The following is a 20,059-nucleotide window of genomic DNA, read 5'->3' on the forward strand; positions in this document are numbered from 1 at the left end:
AAGAAAATCCGACAATTCAAACCGGATCTTAGTATCCAAATCAAAGACGAGGCGGAGAAACAGATTGAGTCTGGAGTGGTGGAAGTGACATCATACCCCACATGGCTATCCAATATAGTCTGGTGCCCAAGAAATATGGCAAGATAAGAATCTGTGTGGATTATCGAGATCTTAACAAAGCTAGCCCAAAGGATAATTTTCCACTCCCGAACATCCATGTACTGTATCTTGGGTCTATTATTAAGGGATATGGGGAGATTGACGATGATGTTTCACATTGTATTGGTGCGGGATGGATGAAATGGAGGCTAGCTTCTGGGGTGCTGTGTGACAAGAAAGTGCCACCAAAACTTAAAGGCAAGTTCTACAAAATGATGGTTAGACCGACTTTGTTGTATGGGGTGGAGTGTTGGCTAGTCAAGAACTATCACGTTCAGAAGATGAAAGTCGCAGAAATGCAGATGCCGTGGTAGATGTGTGGGCACACTAGGAAGGATAGGATTAGGAATGAAGATATCCGGGGCGAGGTAGGAGTGGCATCGGTGGAGGACAAGATGCGGGAAGCAAGGCTGAGATGGTTTGGACATGTGAAGAGGAGAGACACAGATGCCTTAGTGCGGAGGTGTTAGAGGCTGGCTATAGTCGATTTCAGGAGAGGTAGAGGTAGGCCAAAGAAGTATTGAGGAGAGGTGATTAGGTAGGACATGGTGTAGTTTCAGCTTACCGAGGACATGATCTTAGATAGAAGATTGTGGAGGACTCAGATTAGGATAGAGGGCTAGGAGGTAGTCTCGCTTATTCTTTCGTCCTAGTAGTTGTAGTTTTGTTCATTCGTTTATTGCCATTTGATTTCTGCTGATATTGTTGGGTTTTGTACTTCGAGTCTCTTATTTATATATGGTAGCTACTGTTTATCATGACTCTCTCGCTTTTGTTGTTTCTCGTTTTCATATTGTTTTGATATGCTTGTCCTTATCTGACCTTTTTGTCTTGTTCTCTCTTGAGCCGAGGGGCTTTCGGAAACAGCCTCCCTACCTTTCAAGGTGAGGGTAGGGTCTGCGTACACTCTACCCTCCCCAGACCCCACATTGTACGAATCTACTGGTATGTTTTTGTTGTTGTTGAACATCCATATACTCATAGACAATTATGCCAAGCACGAGCTACAATTGTTTGTCGATTGTTTTGCCGGCTACCACTAGATCTTAATGGATAGAGAGGATGCCGAGAAAACAGCCTTCATAAACCCATGGGGAGTATACCATTATAGGGTAATGCCCCTAGCCTCAAGAATGTCGGCACAATATAAATGAGAGCAATGACTACCATTTTCCATGACATAATCCCTAGAGAGATTGAAGTCTATGTGGATGATGTCATTATCAAGTCAAGGGAAAGTTTGGAGAATACCTCACATTTGAGAAAATTCTTTGATAGGCTCCGGAAGTTTATCTTGAAATTGAACCCGGCCAAATGTGCGTTTGGAGTACCGGCTAGAAAGTTATTGGGGTTCATAGTCAGCCGAAGAGGCATAGAGCTAGACCGAATAAAGATCAAATCAATAAAAAAGTTTTCTTCTCCCTAATTGAGAAAGAATTCACGAGTTTCCTAGTAAGGCTGAATTACATTGGGCGATTCATAGCTCAATTCACTATCATTTTGGAGCCTATCCGTAAACTTTTGAAGAAGGACACTCCTACAAAATGGACAGAGGAATTCCATGAGGCATTCGACACTATCAAGAGATACTTGTACAACCCACCAGTCCTGGTACCACCAAGGCCCGGGAGCCCACTGCTGCTATACTTGTTAGTTGCAGAAAAGGCCTTCGGTTACGTGTTAGGACAACACGATGAAGAAGGGAAAAAGGAACGTTCCATTTACTATCTGAGCAAGAAGTTCACACCTGTGAGGCAAGATATACACTGGTGGGAAAAACCTGTTGTGCTCTAACTTGGATGGCTTAGAAATTAAGGCATTACTTGTCCTCATATACCACCCACCTCATATCCAAAATAGATCCGTTGAGGTACATATTCCGCCAACCCATGCCCATCGAGAATTTGGCCAAATGGTATATGTTGTTGAGTGAATTCGATATATAGCCCAGAAAGCCATCAAAGGACAGGCCTTGGCTGACCTACTAGCCGCAAGCCCGGTGGATGAAAAGCTTGAGCCGCTTTGCACCCATTTCCCAGATGAAGGGGTATTGTCTATAGAAGAAGGAGCAACAGAATCCTAAATTAGCTGGAAACTGTTCTTTGACGGAGCGGTAAATTACAAAGGTTCCGGAATTGGAGCGGTCTTAATATCAGAAAATTCGCAACACTACCCTGTGGCCGCGAAGCTCAAATTTTGCTGTACCAACAACATGCCTGAATACGAAGCCTGCATCCTAGGTTTCAGAATGGCATTGGATATGGATATCAATGAATTATTGGTCATCGGAGACTTCGACCTGCTGATTCATTAAGTTCAAGGCGAATGGGCCACTAAGAATGACAAGATCTTATCGTATATGAACTTGGCGAAGAGATTATGCAAGAAATTCAGAAAGATTAAATTTTGACATACGCTGAGGGCTCAAAATGAATTTGCTCATGCGCTGGCCACAATAGCATCGATGATCCAACATCCTGAAGCAGTCACATCGACCCATTAAGGATAAGTCTGAAAGAAAAACATGCCCACTGTTGCCATGTGGAAGCTGAACCGGATGCTAAGCCATGGTCCAGTGACATCAAAATGTATCTGGAAAGACGAAAATATCCCGAAAGCATTACAAATGGACAAAAGAATACCATCCGAAGAATGGCGAATTGTTTCTTCCTGAACAAAGAAGTGATGTACGAATGGACGCCGAATTTGTGTCTATTTAGATGTGTAGATGCAGACGAAGCCACTAAACCTTTGGAAGAAGTACATGCTGGGACATGTGGGCCTCATAGTAATGGATTGGTACTAGCAAAAAAGATTCTACGAGCAGGATACTGTTGGATGACCAGGGAAAGAGATTTCTGCAAATATGTGCAGAGATGTCATTAATGTCAAATCCACGGTGGTCTAATCAAGGTCCTTCCAAGTGAGCTTAATGCTATGAGCGCACCATGGCCTTTTGTCGCTTGAAGCATGGATGTTATTGGACCCATTGAACCAGTAGCTTCAAATGGCCACCAGTTCATTTTGGTTGCTATTGACTATTTCACCAAGTAGGTGGAAGAAACGTCTCACAAATCAGTAACAAAGAAAGCGGTGGCGGACTTCGTCCGAAACCACATCGTATGCAGATACGGTGTGCCCGAGTCCATCATAACAGACAACGGAGCAAATCTGAATAGCCACCTGATAAAGGATATCTCTGAGCAATTCAAAATCACCCATCGAAACTCGACAGCTTAACTGCCTCAAATGAACGGAGCCGTAGAAGCAGCCAATAAAAATATCAAAAGGATATTGAGGAAAATGACTGATAATCACAAAGGTTGGCACGAGAAGTTGCCTTATGCTTTATTGGGATACCGTACTACAGAGAGAACTTCAACAGTAGCAACGCCATACTTGCTGGTCTATGGAACCAAAGCAGTCATACCCACCAAAGTTGAGATACCTTTCCTGAGAATTGTTCAGGAAGTAGAATTGGACAATGCGGAATGGGTCCGAGCTCGATATGAGAAAATATCTTTAATCAATGAGAAAAGGATGGTTGTCGTATGTCATGGTCAATTGTACCAACAAAGGATGGAAAGAGCTTTCAACAAGCAAGTCAAGACCAGACTTTTTCAAATTGGGCAAATGATGCTCAAAAGAATCCCACATCAAGATGAATACAAAGGGAAATTTGCTACCAACTGGCAAGGTCTTTATGTGGTCCGTAAAGTCCTCTTTGGAGAAGCAATAGGATTGGCAGAAATGGACAGACAAGAGTGGTTGAAGCCAATCAACTCAGATACAATCAAGGGCTACTATGCATGAAGAAGGAGTTCCTCAGTTTGTAATAGTACTTTTTGCTTGTAATCGTTATTCTATTTGCTTGTATTAGTTATTTCCTTTTGCTTGTAATCATTTTGTAATGGATAGGCAAAACAAAACAACTTTTATTTATGGACTACGCAATGACTTGATTTCCCCGCGGTGGGATACGTAGGCAGTCTATCTGGGACCCTATCGTTTTATTAGTAAAAACCAAAAATCCATTTTTTTTAATTTTTGAACTATGTTCGACCTGAATTCCTATTGTGACAGGATATATAGGCGCTCTTTGAGCTTGGTCACACCAAAAGAAAGACCCAAGAAAACCCATAGGAAGCCTCAAGGATGGTACTTTACAAAGGAGCAAAGATTGTTGCACGCCTAACTGGGGCAAAATTTTTGAGACGATCTCAAAAATTCGCGCTGTCAATCCACTACAAAAAATTCAGCTAACCCAAAACTCTAAACTGGGGCAGACCTCAAAATTTCTCAGAAGATTCGGCATGAGAATTCATAGATTGAGATTTAAACTGGGGCAGAATTTTTGAGAAAAGGTCTCAAAAATTCTGCGTAAGGAAGAAAAAACCCTAGTCTCGAAAGAAAGGATCTCCCTCATTCAAAGCACATGTCATGACAATTAATAATGCTTTCATTTTTCCACAAATTAGATACTCTTATGGTAGCATTACAAAAATGATTTTTCTGCATAATCAAAATAGGTTTATCTTTCGAATACTGGAGCTAAAGGGGTTTCAGGTCCAGAAAGCCGAAGATGCGACAACGCCGGCAACACGGATCAACTTAAAATAGGAAAAAACTAACCCATTTCTGATGCAGGTCCCCAGGGCATCAGAAGACGATCCTTTTTCTAACCTTGTTTCATGTGCAAGAATCGTTTTGCTAAAGAAGGTCCAGACCGCTGCTGAGATCCGGCTTTCAGAATATATATCCAGCCATAAAGGCCATAAGGTTTTAACTACCACCAAGGACAAAAGCCACAAAGGCTAAGAAAAATCAGAATACCATGAGGGTTAAGTATCCAACCACGAGAGCTATGAAAGATTTTGAATGCCAAAAGGGAAAATATCCATCCACGAGAGCTATAAAAGATTAAAAATCCATAAGGGCAAAATATCCAGCCGCAAGGGCTGTACGGTTTTGAATGCCAATGGGGCAAATATCTAGCCGTAGGGGCTATAAAAGGATGCAAAATGGCCATGAGGGCAAAATATTAAGCCACAATGGCTACAAAATGACTGGAAATTGCCACAATGGAAAATGTTTGTCCACAAAGGTCACAGTAAAACAATACAGCATATCTGACCAAGAGAGTCACAACCGGAATAAAGGATGAAAGAAAGACGATTCAGCCGAAGGGGCCATATCTACCATTGCATATATATCTTCTTATTTGCCAAGAAGGCCATTGCACATCTATTTTCCTGCTGCCAAGAGGGCCATTGCATTTCTTTTTTCCTACTGCCAAGAGGGCCATTCATATAAACATGCCAAGAGGGCCATTCATACAAAATGCCAAAAGGGCCATTGCATGTTCATTTTCCTGCTGCCAAGAGGGCCATTCATACAAGCTTCCAAAAGGGCCATTGCACGTTTATTTTCCTACTGCCAAGAGGGTCATTCGTACAAACTACCAAAAGGGCCATTGCACATTTATTTTTCTGCTGCCAAGAGGGTCATTCATACAACTGCCAAGAGGGCCATTGCATGTTTATTTTCCTACTGTCGAGAGGGCCATTCATACAAACGTGCCAAGAGGGCATTTCTTTCAATTGCCAAGAAGCAGTGCACATAAATTGCTAGATATAGCAAGACAACAAAGCAATAAAATTGGTCAGGAGACTGCAGTATTCGTCATCCAAAAAATCAACGTTACTCAGCAGATGGAAGCAGATTTGTAGCCACCAAATAGAGTAGGTTGATCAAATCAAATCCAGACAGATTGCAGAGCAAACATGGAACTTTTTCTTACGTAACCGGTCGAGATAAGGTGCCCATAAGAGTCAAGCTCTCCGGCCAGGATTTGGAAGACCACTCCTCACTATGCTTAGCCACATAAAGTTTGCCTATTTTTTTTATCCGCTTGTTTGTTTGTATAATTCCACAACCGGTCAGACACACACCGGAACACACAAAGGCATTTCAAAATAAAGGATACCATTTTCCTCCGATCGAGTCAAACTACAAGTGACTTGATTCCCAAGAACAGAGATATGTAGGAGAATTCAAGGCCAGAGAGTCAGTCACACTCTTACCAATCACACCAGACTTCCCAAATTGATAGCCGGAGGATCTGAGTATTTGCTTTACTTTTGCATTTATAAGTCATAATTGAGTCGAACTACAAATGGCCTGAATTCTCTTAAAACATGAGATATGTAGGAAAGTTAGAAACCAGGGTCTGGCCATATATTTCAAAAAATTGAACAAAATGAGGGGCAATATGACTTAGGTCAGTCAAAAATCAGCGTTAGTCAAATTTCGTTGATCGGGAATGGTCCCGCCATCCCCGAACACCGAAACGGCAGTTGTTGACACCTAATTTTTTATCTCCCATAATCTATTTTAGTTGCCCAAAATACTTGAATATTAAATGGGGAAATATATGTTTTTTTTTTTAGAAAACAGGATGATTTTATAAACCATGCAGATAATATTTCGCCTTTATTGTTTGGTAACATAATTTCTATAGTAAATCATTTGGCTAATTATTTCACAATAATTAATGATGCATTTTACAAATTTCAACCAGAAAGTAGTGTAAAATAGCTATCTATTTAATTGCGAAATTATTAGAAATTGATCAGCAAATATTTACCCCATTTTAATTCAAGAAAATTTATTTGATTGGAATAAATAATCATTTTTACCCCAAAGTTTTATTTCTGCATACTCCATTTATACGGGCAATTCTCAAATTAATTATAATTAATTTAGATAATTATTATAGTTATATTTGTAAATTGCTTATTATATGTTTAATTATGGCTGCAATTGAAATAATCAATTAGTTAGTCCAATAGGGCTACAATTGAAAATAGAAAATTCATGCTTTAACTCAATTAAGCCCAGGCCTGTAAATTCAATATTTTGTGAAAAATAATTTTTACTTTTAAATTAATTGGTTGTTTAGTTTTAATTAATTTACCTAGTAAATCAGTCTCTTTAATTTTTTTACTTGCATTTTATTTCCCTATATATATATATACATTAATATAGGTTCATTAATATATATTCGTATATATAAATGCAAATTGGGCCACCCCTTATCTTTTTTTTACTGGGATCGAGTCTAGCCCAACAGGGCCAGACCCGGCCCACGACATTATATATATATATATAGATGCAAACTGGGCCACCCCCCATCTTTTTTTTACTGGGACCGAGTCTAGCCCAACAGGGCCAGACCCGGCCCAAGACATTTTCTAAAGGGGCAAAGCCCCACAATTATTTTCAGTTTGGCAAAGAAAATGACCCTTAAATAGTTTTAAAGGTTTCTTTTGAAGGAAACCTTAGCCGCTGCAGGGCCACCTTCTCTTTCCTCTCGTCATCTCCCCATTTTCAGCAAAGATTCAGAGCTTGCAAGGCTTTAATAGGCATGGTGGGTTGATTTAAGGCAATACATTAATTGCCTCCTCCGATTTTCACCTAACTCTACCCAAACGAAGTGTTATCTCGTCTTTTTTACCACGTTTTCTTTATTTTTCTGAATGTTGAACGATGATACTCTACTATGTTTTAATTGTTTTTGGTTGTTTGTGGGTTTTGAGTCTACGAATCTCATTGGTTTATGAAGAACCAATGGATCGACCCTTCAAGGGTAAGATCTGACCTTTTGTTTATTTTTGCATCTAATCCTAACCCTACAATGTGTATGTAAGGAGGAAACCCCTAAGGAGGGGAGTTATCCCACATCGGCTAAAGAGGGTTTTGGGGTTTTGAGGTTTTCTTTATAAGAGGCCTTATTCCTTTGTTGATGAAAATTTTTTTGAGCATATTAAAAAGATATACTCATAAGACTCGAAACACTTAAAAGATTTTTCAAAAGAATTATTTGAAATCTTTAGAATTTCCTGAGTCGAGTAAAGAATTTTAAGAAAAAAGAAGGGGAATTTATTCTCTTTGTTTTGACGGGTTTTTGTGACTGAGTTTGGGGTTTGGAGGAGCGAATCTACAAGTTTTAATCTCGATACAAGGCTGCACTCACAAGAGGTATTTCCCCTTTCCTCATTTATTTTCTGCATTTTTTGCTTCTTTATGCGTTTAATATGTTGTTTATGTAATGTATCATGATTGTTTTGTTTTAGATAATGTTTTGTCTTAATTTAATGACTTGCCTAATATTAGGCATGCTGTTAATGGTTGTTTTAGCTTAATTTATGCAAGGATATAAGTACCTATAGTGTTCAGAATCATGTTTAGGTCTAGTTCAATCCCATGTGAGTTTTTGTTAAAATAAAGAATGTAATGTAAACTTTATATTGCTGCTCTTGCTTGTATATTCTTCTACATGTTGATAAGGTCTGTGTTATTCTAGTTAATCAACTTGTTGTGCCTGCTTAACTTGATGCTGACATTATAAGTTTCTCGCATATTTTAAAAATGCTTAAATATGACCTATGAGCCAACTAGGCATGCTTAATGGTCTGAATAGTCTAATATGGCCCTTATGCTAAACCAGGTCGTACAAGCATGTCTAATATTTTAATCTGAATTCAATTATTGATAGTATAACACTGAAGATTGTTTTGAGTTGATTAAGAGTCCAAATGAAGCCAAGTGTCACTACCCAAACCGGTGGGCCGCGACGAGTGCCTGATCTCTAGTGACCAAACACCCCTATACTCAAATCTGAAAAACAATAGACAAAGGGCCCACAAGCAACTCAATCTGAATTAATCTGACTCATGGAAGAATAATATCAGGGACTGTACATCATGCGTATATATATATATATATATATATATATATATATATACTGAAGGTAACAATGCAAGCCGACTAGGCTGTCACATGAACTGTACACAAAAGAATGGGAGCCGATGGGACTATATCACAAGTCATCTACACATAACTGTCTACAGACCTCTAATGGAACAAAGCTGTAGAAAGGACGGGACAGGGCCCCGTCATACCCATATGTATGTCTATACATCAAAAGTAGTATACCAAAATGAACTGCTGCTTCGGGCCAAGTGGAGCGTGTGAATTAGGAGTCCTACTAAGCTGGACAGCCGGTCTATCTATCTGTACCTGCGGGCATGAACGTAGCCCCCCAAGTAATAAGGGAGTTAGTACGGACAATGTACTGAGCATGCAAGGAATAGAGTATCATATATAAATAAGAATATCATATATAAATAAGAATCATGAAAGGAATCTGAAACTCATAACCACTGACTGTTTGGATGCCTTTATATAACTGAAAATATCTCTGAAAATAATATTATATATGATAATGTTGTGGAACGTACAGCCCGATCCATATCTCATATAATAATGTCGAGGAATGTACGGCCCGATCCATATCTCATAAAATCCCACGTCGAGGACGATAATCATCTCATGCCGCCCACTAGTGGTGCTGCCCGGCCATGTAGGCACGATGTCACTATCATTATCCATATACCACCCACCGTAGTGGTGCTGCCCGGCCATGTAAGCGCGGTGTGAGCAAATAGCTGTACATATATGTATGTATATATATAATGCATGAAAGACTCATGAAGGCTATACTCAAAATTACTTTAGATAACCAAGATCCATAGGAGACATGAACATGAACAAAAGGGACCAAGGATACGATAAATCCAACACCATCTAATAGTAGAGTCTTTGGAACTCGTTCGCTTACTTGCTCGTTCGGAAAATAAAGATCATGCCAAAGGAATAAAAATGACAGCCTTAACATACCTTGAAGCGTATCTACTCATGCAACGTCTACTTCTTGAACTCGAAAGTCTATAACCAAGACAACACAGGTCACAATTAGACCCTTTATAACACTTACCGTCCAATTCAAGTGAATAGGGGACTTGACGAAGTTCGGACAACATTCCCTCCATAAACCACTAATTCCTCATCCTTCTAATTTAATTAAAATATCAACAGCGACCATATCAATACTTTCATCTCAAAATACAATCAATTCTACCCTAAATCATTCCTCAAAGTAGTTCTTAGGTCAAACTTTACCCTTATTCAACTTACCACTTCCATATCTATAATTCTCTTTACTTAAAGCTGCTAAAATTCTTAATAGTAACTCAAACACAAAGATAAGAATCACATTCATACCTTGAAGGATCTAGAATACGAATAATCAAACTATAACTCCAATTCCCAAGCTCATCAACTTCAAGGAAACCCTAGAAACACCTTCTTGGCTTCACTAGCTCGGGTTTATGAGCTCGGATCTTGCTAAAATTCTTCCAATATAATAAAAATGTTGAGATGAAATATTTAAGGGTTTTATATAGGTTGGGACTGAGAAAATAAGAGGTAAATTCATGGGTCTAGATATATATAGGTGGGTAAAGAAGGTTCCAGTGGCAGCGGGTCAACGAGCAGGTTGACGACTCGTTGACGGTCCATTGAACTATTCCGTCGACCTGCGCCTGCAGATGCAAGGCTATGGAAAACTATCATTACCACGTAACGACGATCCGTCGACATGTCGACGGCCCGTCCACGATGATTGGTGTCTGCAAATTTCTCCGATTCAGTTCAGATCGCGTCGATTCGATTCGTTCAACTTTTGATCCTGTAAATTACCAGGAATACCTACTGGTACCTTTATACACGGGGTGAAACAATTTCTATATCCAAAACTTGGGCACGGGTCTCTATTCCAAGGCATACCCAACAAGGAAATCATAAGTTCTCTTACGATGAAAACGAGAGGTGTAACACCAAGATTTGCTAACTTGAATTCTATGTAACATGCCTACTGTTTTGGTCCATATTCTAGTGTTGATTGGACTAGTTCTGTGTCTGATCTCAGGTGTTAATCTTACCACTTAATCCAAATCCTTAGTTAAGATCACTATGAGCCTAATGAAAGTAAAAATGGATGTTGCATCTCGTCTCACTTCAGTCAACCTGTTTATGTGATTCATGCCCTGCCTTAATGTATTAAAAGCCATTAAATATCATGAGTTTGATCCTTTTAGTCCCAAGAATGAAGCATGTTTACTTGTCAACCTCTTGAATGATAAAACTGAACAAAGAGTCAATAGGTTAGATTATGGTTCTGTGATTATGTGGCAAAGGAAATATTAGTATTGTCTGTTGCATAGTGTTGCATCTCGCCTAGGATTGTGACCCTTGTTTGGCATACTTGACTGTCTTGAGCACTCCTCATGTTTTCTGCATATTTGCCTCTTATGCAAAACATGGTATGAATTGGAAACTGAACAACCCTATCACTTGATTGGTTATCTGCTTTCTTTAAATACTAGGATCATAATTTGATATGGGACTGTACCTCTATACTGTCCATATGTCCATAATTTGAAAGAAGACTCCCCTGCATTCTTGTGTTGTTTAAATAGGTTAATAGTTATCCTCAGCTCGTATGAACTATACTCTATTGAAGGAATGGATTGTTTGTTTCTTGCCTATAGTGTTCTTAAGTCCAGTTCACTACATGATGTATAGGGAGGCCTTAAGATTGAGTCTAGTGTATATAGGCTTCCTTTTGTGACTTTTTACCTATCCTGTGTTTGAAATTGATTTATGAAATCTTGTTAGTGCCGTTTACATATCCTAGCTTTCTTTGTTTCCTGCTCTATTGTCCTGTGCTATAATAAACATGATTAGGAGAGTTACTTATATGATTAAGGGAAGCCTGAGCTTGTCAAAATTACACGGCTATTCCCTGTTTTTCCTTAGTTCACTTCTTTGTGTCCCTTATGTTTGTGGATCTTTGATTAATGTTAAGTTTGGCTTGTTTGAATCTTGTTTATGCCTAAGTATAGAATGGCATATATATACATTCCTTTGATATACTCAAATGATTCTTCAAAAAATGGCAAAGTAATAATTTTTTTGCTAATCTTCCATAATTTAAAGGGCAAACCGTGATATCCTTTTGAGATTTAAATTGAGTTGTGACAAATCCCTTTTTTTTTTTTTGCAAACCCAAAGGAGCCATTCAAATCTGGACTCTATTTGCTGAGAAAGAATAAGAAAATTGCATGCTTTTAAGGCTGGAAATGGGTTCTGACTTGACAAAAATCTGATAAAAATAGTGAGTTATTTGGGCCTGGAAGCTCAAAACCAAGAGGACTGAAAAATGGGAGAAATATATTTGGATCAAGAATGAGGTAAGATGGATTTTGGAAGTGGAGTATATCTGTACCTTATGGGCTTGAAATGTGATAAAATTTGGACTGAACAAAACAATATATATATATATATATATATATATATATATATATATATATATATATATATATATAAATATAATACTAATATTTTCTTATAAAAATAAAACCCGTAAGAACTAAAGTCATTTTATTAGGACTAGAATAGTAGTGACGCTACTGGGGAGAAATTCCGGGTGTGTCCTAGTCCGGCAATAAAGTGAGTTGAACACTTATGCGATTTTTAAACCAAAACCCTTTTTTACAAGGGGACTTTTGCTAAATTATTTCTTGAACTTATGATATGAGATGACATGACATTTTTTGCGGAAAACTAAACACTTTTGGCAAATTAATACACTAATCACACATTGAAGCTCGTAGGTCAACCGTATTCTACAGATCTTTAATACTAGGGTGCGTAAAACCTTCCCTAGGGGATCACCAGAACCCTTACCTCGAGCTTTGGTACCAAAAAGATTTCTCTCTTGTTTGAAAAATCTTTTACCCGGTTTTCCTAGTTTTCCATAATAAATTAGGCGGCGACTCTAGTAAGTTTTATGCCTTAACCCGCGTAAAAACAAATTGTAAAAGTATTCATACTCATTTCCATGATACATTGATATTGCATCGTTATAGTACTCATGATGATAAGTGAGAGAGTGTAACTTCTGAGGTCTGTGCTGGAGAGCGAAAAAGAGAGATGAGAGTCCATGATCCGAGGTTATTTACCGAAGCTGAATGAGTGTATGTTGCCCGAGGTCTTTTGCCGGGAACGAATGAGTACTCGATGCCTGAGGTCTTTTGCTGGATTGAGAGAGTGGTCGTGATTCGATGTCAGTTTCGAAGCGAGTGGTACATGGACTTCGCGAGTCCCCCATGGGTTGTGCTGCCGAGATGTGATGTTCCATTATCAGAGTACGTGTGTACGATGCATTGCATTGTACTTTTTGAGTTTCTGTTATATTGTGGTGATATGATTGTGATGTACCGCTTCAGATTAGTTATACTGAGACTTAGCACAGTTGAGTTTAGATGCTATAACATATGTGATGACTTATATTGCGGTTATGGATTAGTGTTGACTTATACCTTGTTGTTTTACGTGTTTATGTTGGTTTGTCATCTTTATATACGTTAGCTGGTCTTAGTCGGCCTATGATACCTACCAGCATTTGTTGTTTGTATTGTCCTACACTTGCTGTATTCTTTTATTAATGTAGAGTACCAGGTGGGATCTACTTTTACTCCTCATGGCTGATATTTGAGGATTGCTGATTTGAGTCTCTTTAAGGTGAGCATGAGGACATTCGTTGCCCGAAGACTCTTCCATTTATTATGTCTTGCTTTCTATTCTGAGACATGATTTTGAGACTACTTATGTATTATTATTCAGACTTATAGTATTTGGATTTAGGTGCTCTTGAATGACCAGACCAGATATTGGGGTGGATTTCATTTACTTCCGCACTTATTTATGTTATATTGTGAGACTTATGTTATCTTATTTTCTTCCGCTATTTTCCATTATTTGTGAATGTTGAGTTAAGGCTTTGCCTACCAAGGTAGGAAAGGTAGGTGCCCGCACAACTTAGTGATATTGGGTTGTGACAAGTTGGTATCAAGTAGAGTCTCGTGGATCGATATAATGAGCTTCGTACTTATCTGCGAGAGGTCATAGGAAATTTAGGAAACTTCACTTCCTTTCATTCTTTCGTGCTACTTTATTCTAATTGGTATCTGGAAAAAGCGAATTGGTATTTGATTCTTATCTCTTCTCTCACAGATGGTGAGGACTCAAGCCACAATAGCCCGAGATTAGGTGCCCGAGCCCGCAGATGCGGCTGGCATCAGGGGACGAGAGATAGTTAGAGGACGCAATTGAGCTAGAGGCCATGGGCTGCACTAGCCAGGGGCAGGGCTCCTGTAGTAGGGCAGCGGCATGCGTGATCTCCGTCTCCAGAGCCTGATATTCAGCAGGTTCAAGACCCGGCCGTCGGGGATGATGTGGCTCCAGCACCTGCACACCCCGAGGCAACTTCAGAGCAGATGATGCGGGATGCTATGGCTCGTGTTCTACTTTATTTGGATGCCCAGCAGGCTGCCGCTAGTGTTAATTCTCCGGGTGGAGAATCACAGCCTAGAGATGGGGCGCAGAACCCCGAGCAGAGGTAGACTCGTGCAGTGCATCCTGCTGCGACTGTAGCTCCATAAATAGATGCAGTGCCAGACCCGGGAGATGATTTTAGACCCATGGAAGGCCCTGTTATGACTTTGACCGATCAAGAGCTGGTAGGGAGATTCAGGAAGATGGATCCAGCGAGATTCGCTGGTACTTCTGGAGAGGATGCATATGAGTTTAAATTGGACATGCATGAGTTATTGCACAGGATGGAGATTTTTGAGACCCACGGGGTTGATTATGTGTTATACCAGTTTCGCAGAGACACGAAGACCTGGTGGAGGTACTTCATTTCTTACGGACTAGAGGGTTCTCCTCCACTTACTTAGACACAGTTTTATCAGGCCTTCCTTGAGAGATGAGTTCCTCCACTTGCAGTAAAGGAGATTATCTGTTGATGCTTATGTGACTTACTCCTTGCCTGTTATTCAGTACCCTTGATTCCTATTGAGCCCAACAGGAGTCGGCAATTTGTTAATGGGCTCGCTACTGCTCTTCAGATTTCATGCCTTCAGCTTGAGGCTATGAGTGCTTCCTTCTAGTCCATTGTTGAGTATGCTTCCTTAGTCAGGGCTGCTAAGGCCCTCGTATTTGGAGGGGTTAGTGAAAAGAGACAGCGACAATTTGGGGGTTATAGTGGTTCCAGATCGAAGGGTGCCAGACAACCTTCTAGGTGGTATCAGTCCTATTCCAGCCGCCCTGTGCAGTCAGCAATGCAGGCTTCTTCTAGTGGGCCATCCAGGCAGAGCTTCTGAGAGCTCATTTTCTCGACCAGCAGACAGAGTTGTTCCAGTTGGGTCTTTAATTTTGGTCCATCAGACTTCGCTTCCTAAGTCTTGTTTAACGTGTGGGGTGCTTGGTTATTTTGCTTGAAATTTCTAGCGATCAGGCAGGGTTACCAGCCCCAGAGGACTCCGGTATCTTCAGGTAGCCGAGGTGGTGCGTCTTCGAGAGGTGATACTCTTTCAGGCCACAGTGGTATACAGATTCCTAGGGGTGGGTCCCAGAATTAGAGAGGTGGATCACAGTCTAGTCCTGGCGAGGCCAGTGTTATTCATTCCCAGGTAGACCCGAGGTGGAAGCCTCAGATGCTGTCATTTTAGGTACCGTTTCTGTCCGACATAGAGCAACATCTGTATTATTTTATCCTGGATCCACTTATTCATATGTGTCTGCATATCATGCTATTGGTTAGGACTTGACTTGTGATAGCATAGCGGTACCTATTCATGTATCTACTCCAGTCGGAGATTCTGTTACGGTTGATCGAGTCTATCGGTCGTGCTTGGTTACTTTTATGGTTATGACATGTGGATGCCCTTGATGATACTTGATATGGTGGATTTTGATATTATTTTGGATATGACCTAGCTTTCTCCTTATCATGTGATCTTGGACTGTCATGCCTAGACAACCACTTTAGCCATGCGGGGCATTCCTAGACTTGAGCGGAGGGTTACTCCTAGTACTGCTCCGAAGAAGATTATTTCATTCCTTCAGGCAAAGAAATTAGTCAACAAGGGGTGTTTAGCTTAGCTGGCTCATGTGCGTGACACTGCTGTTGCATCTCTACCCCTTGAGTCCATCCCCATTGTGAGCGAGTTCGCGGAGTATTCCCGTCTGATCTGCTGGGTATGCCACCCGATCACGACATTGACATTTGTATTGACTTAGATCAGGGCACCCGCCCTATTTCTATTCCGCTATATCGGATGACACCCACCGAGTTCAGAGGGCTTAAGGAGCAGTTGCAGGATTTATTGAGCAAAGGGTTCATTAAACCGAGTGTCTCCCCTTGGGGTGCTCCTGTGTTGTTTGTGAAGAAGAAAGATGGATCTACGAGGATGTGCATTGATTATCGCTAGCTGAACAAGGTTACTATTCGGAACAAGTGTCCTATGCCTCGTATGGACGCCTTATTTGACCAGCTTCAGGGTGCTTCAGGGTTCTCGAAGATTGACTTGCGTTTAGGCTACCATCAGCTGAAGATCAGGGCTAAAGATATTCCGAAGACAACTTTTCGGAAGAGATATGGGTTTGTAGTGATGTCATTTGGGCTTACCAATGACCCAGTTGCATTCATAACTTTGATGAATAACATCTTTAGGACATTCCTTAACTCCTTTGTGATTATGTTTATTAATGATATCTTGGTGTATTCCAAGAGTAAAGAGGAGCATGAGAGCCATCTTCGCACTGTGCTTGGGTTGTTCAAGAAGAATAGCTTGTTCGAACTTCACACTGTGCTTGGGTTGTTCGATATGATTGTGATATACTGGTTCGGAATGGTTATATTGATACTTAGCACAGTTAGGTTTAGATGCTATAACATAGGTGATGACTTGTTGTGATATGATTGTGATATACTAGTTCGAAATGGTTAGACTGATACTTGGCACAGTTGGGTTTAGATGCTATAACATAGATGATTACTTATGCTGTGGATATGGATTCATGTTGACTTGTAACCTGTTGTTTTACATGTTTATCTTGTTTTGTTGTCTTTATATACGTTTGCTAGTCTTAGTCGGCTTATGATACCTACCATTACCTGTTGTTTATACTGACCTACACTTGTTGTATTCTTTTTATTCAGAGTACCAGGTGGGATCTACTTTTACCCATTGTGGCTGATATTCAAGGATTGCTGATTCGAGTCGCTTTAGGGTGAGCATGAGGACGTCCGCTGCTCGAAGACTCTTCCTATTATTATGTCTTGCTTCCCATTCTGAGGCATGATTTTGAGACTATTTATGTATTATTACTCAGACTTGCCGTATTTGGTTAGATGCTCTTGTATGACCAAACCAGATACTGGATGTGGATTTCATTTATTATAGTTCCAAGTGCATTCGTGTTTTGATGATTATCAAACTGCTTTAGAACCAGATAGAGACCTGGTCTGTAACCTACTCTCTGTGCACCTTGCACTATCGGCAGAGACAGCTATAAAGCCGAGCTACTTGCTGCACAGAAGTACAACAGTGAGCTAGCCCATACTTTCGGTCAAAATGAAGAATGGTCTCTTTTCACCTCACATGCTCTCACTATATATACAACATGATGGCAACATATTCAGCAGACTTGAAAAACTAATCAAAATCGAGCAAATCTTTGCTATCACAAGTTCTCAAGTTCTCTCAAAAGCAAGTCACTTACAAAACTGAAGAACCCGATCCAGACACAGATTTAGTCTAAAGTTATTTATGTTGTTGTAAGTCTTTGTTCGTTTGTGCTTAAATTTTGAACCTATTCTTCTGTGTTAAGAAGCTATCTGCAGGTGTTTTGAAAAGTCTCAAAGTGTACTTGCTGGAAGTGTGTTTCTGCAAGCTCTTGAGTGGCATAAGAGGCTAGAGTTTGTCTAGGTGTATTAATGGTTCTTAGCTAGAGTTAGCTAAGTGGAGTGGCTTACAATCGAAGTATTTCAAGTGTGGAGGGACAACGGGGGTTAGTTCTTAGGTTGCATAAGCGCTATTATAAGGGTGAGAGATTGTGGGAGTTAATTACTAGCTTACGATAGAGTTCTAACCTGAAGTTGTTCGTGTAGCGGAGTTGAAATCCTACTGGGATAGGTCATGGTTTTTAATCCCTTGAGCGAGGAATTTTTCACGGTAACATCATGTGTCCTTTACATACTGTATTGCATAAGAAAACTGGTACACAACTAGGTCCCTTCATACATTATTTGATGGACGCACAACCTGCAATAATTGGTATCAGAGCAGGTGCTTTCTAAAAGGTTAACACCTTGAAAGAATCTGTAAAATGACAGCCCCACCAAATATGGAAGAATAACAATCCTTCACCAGGCCACCTAGATTTAATGGTCAATACTATGGGTGGTGGAAGACTAGGATGTGTGATTACATCATGGGTGAAGACTCAAAGCTGTGGAACATCATTTGTGATGGCCCTCATATTCCCATGAATCGAGATGAAGATGGTGTAAAAACTACCCAAAAAAACTAGAAAAGAATACTCCGAGGCAGACAGGAAAGCTGTTAAGAAGAACTTTAAAGCAAAGAGATCCTTATCTGTGGAATAGAAGCAAATGAGTACAACCAAATCTCATCATGCACAACTGCCAAAGAGATCTGGGAAGCTCTTCAAACTTCCCACGAAGGAATAACTCAAGTGAAAAACTCTAAGATTGACATGCTCATCACAGAGTATGAGCTGTTGAAAATGAAAGAGGATGAATCTATTCATGATATGCACACTAGATTCACCTCTATAATCAATTAACTCACTCTCTGGGAGAAGTCATCTCAACCACTAAACTGATGAGGAAGCTACTTAGAGTTTTTCCTGACCCATGGGACAGCAAAGTTAATGCCATCTCTGAAGCCAAAGGTCATACTAAGCTTACAGTTGACGAGCTAATAGGAAATCTGAAAGCTTATGAGATGAAGTTGACCTTGAAGAAAGCAGAAAAGAATGAAACAAAGAAAGAAAGAACGTTGGCCATTAAGGCTGCAAAAGGAGATTCAAGTGATGATAAGTCTGAAATGGCCTATCTTACTCGGAGATTTCATGAGATAATCAAGAAGAATGATGGTTTCACCAAGGTAGGAAGCTCTAGCAGAAACTTCAGAGGAAATGACAACTGTTGTCACAAATGTGGGAAACCTGGTCACTTCATGAAGGATTGTCCTTAAAACAAGCAAGACAATTACGACAGGACTGCCAGGAGGAACCACGTTCCCGACAGGAGATTCAGAAGAAGAAAGTTGCTGACGAGATGGTAAAGTAAGCGCATGTTGCATGGGGAGATTCCTCTAGTGAATCTGAAGATGAAAATGACAAAGGGGACACATCAAGTAATTGGTTTGGTTGTGACATCTCCTAGTTCTTTTTATTCTCCCCTTGAAACCTTCATGGGAAGGTATGTGATGATTGGTGACCAAAAGACAGATCTGAATTCTAGGGTGTCAAAATCAAAATACTAGGGGTATATGCATGACTGAATCAGGAGAGCAATTCTAACCAGTTTATTGAAAAGGTCGACGGGATTTTTCACAACTTAAATCATTCCTAGTAACACGTTCCTCAGCAATTCTAATCAGTTTATTTGTCCCCCCCCCCCCCCCCCCCCCCCCCATCCTCTTTTGTCTAACTTTGTGCTGACGTTTGACTTTCCTTTTCTTCCAGTTGGTACAATAGTAGTTGATTTAACATATGTTTGTACTGTTTAAACTACTATCTGTAATATGATCTCTCTCTGTTCTTGCTAGCTTGCTCTCAATTACTTTAGTCACTGTGCTTTAGTTATTTTTTATGATGCAAAAAGGGGGAAGATCGGTTGATATGTTAGTGATAAAAGTATGCTGAAATGAGAAAGTATTGTGGCAATAAAGTAATGAAATTGCTCGCAACTGAAATGAGAAAGTATTATGGCAAGAAAGTAATAAAATTGCTCGCTAGATATGTGGTCGTAAGTGATGAGAAGTATGCGGCGATCAAGCGGGAAGACATGTCGAATAATTGTGCTGAAAAGTCACAACTGTAGAAGAAGTGTTAAGTA

The 20,059-nt window shown here is 40.0% G+C and overlaps 1 protein-coding gene across 1 annotated transcript; it reads left to right on the forward strand.

The window, feature by feature from the left end:
• Window positions 1-3,462: 3,462 nt before the first annotated feature.
• Window positions 3,463-3,972, forward strand: LOC132628451 (uncharacterized). Its single transcript, XM_060344232.1, has one exon. It carries the CDS (start codon window positions 3,463-3,465, stop codon window positions 3,970-3,972), a length of 510 nt encoding a protein of 169 aa, XP_060200215.1.
• The last annotated feature ends 16,087 nt before the right edge of the window (window positions 3,973-20,059 follow it).

The sequence above is a fragment of the Lycium barbarum genome, chromosome 2 (genome assembly GCF_019175385.1).
Source record: "Lycium barbarum isolate Lr01 chromosome 2, ASM1917538v2, whole genome shotgun sequence".
Lineage (NCBI taxonomy): Eukaryota > Viridiplantae > Streptophyta > Magnoliopsida > Solanales > Solanaceae > Lycium > Lycium barbarum.

Excerpts from the sequence above, each read along its gene's own strand:
- LOC132628451 (XM_060344232.1), top strand. The coding sequence starts at position 3,463 with ATGACTGATAATCACAAAGGTTGGCACGAGAAGTTGCCTTATGCTTTA.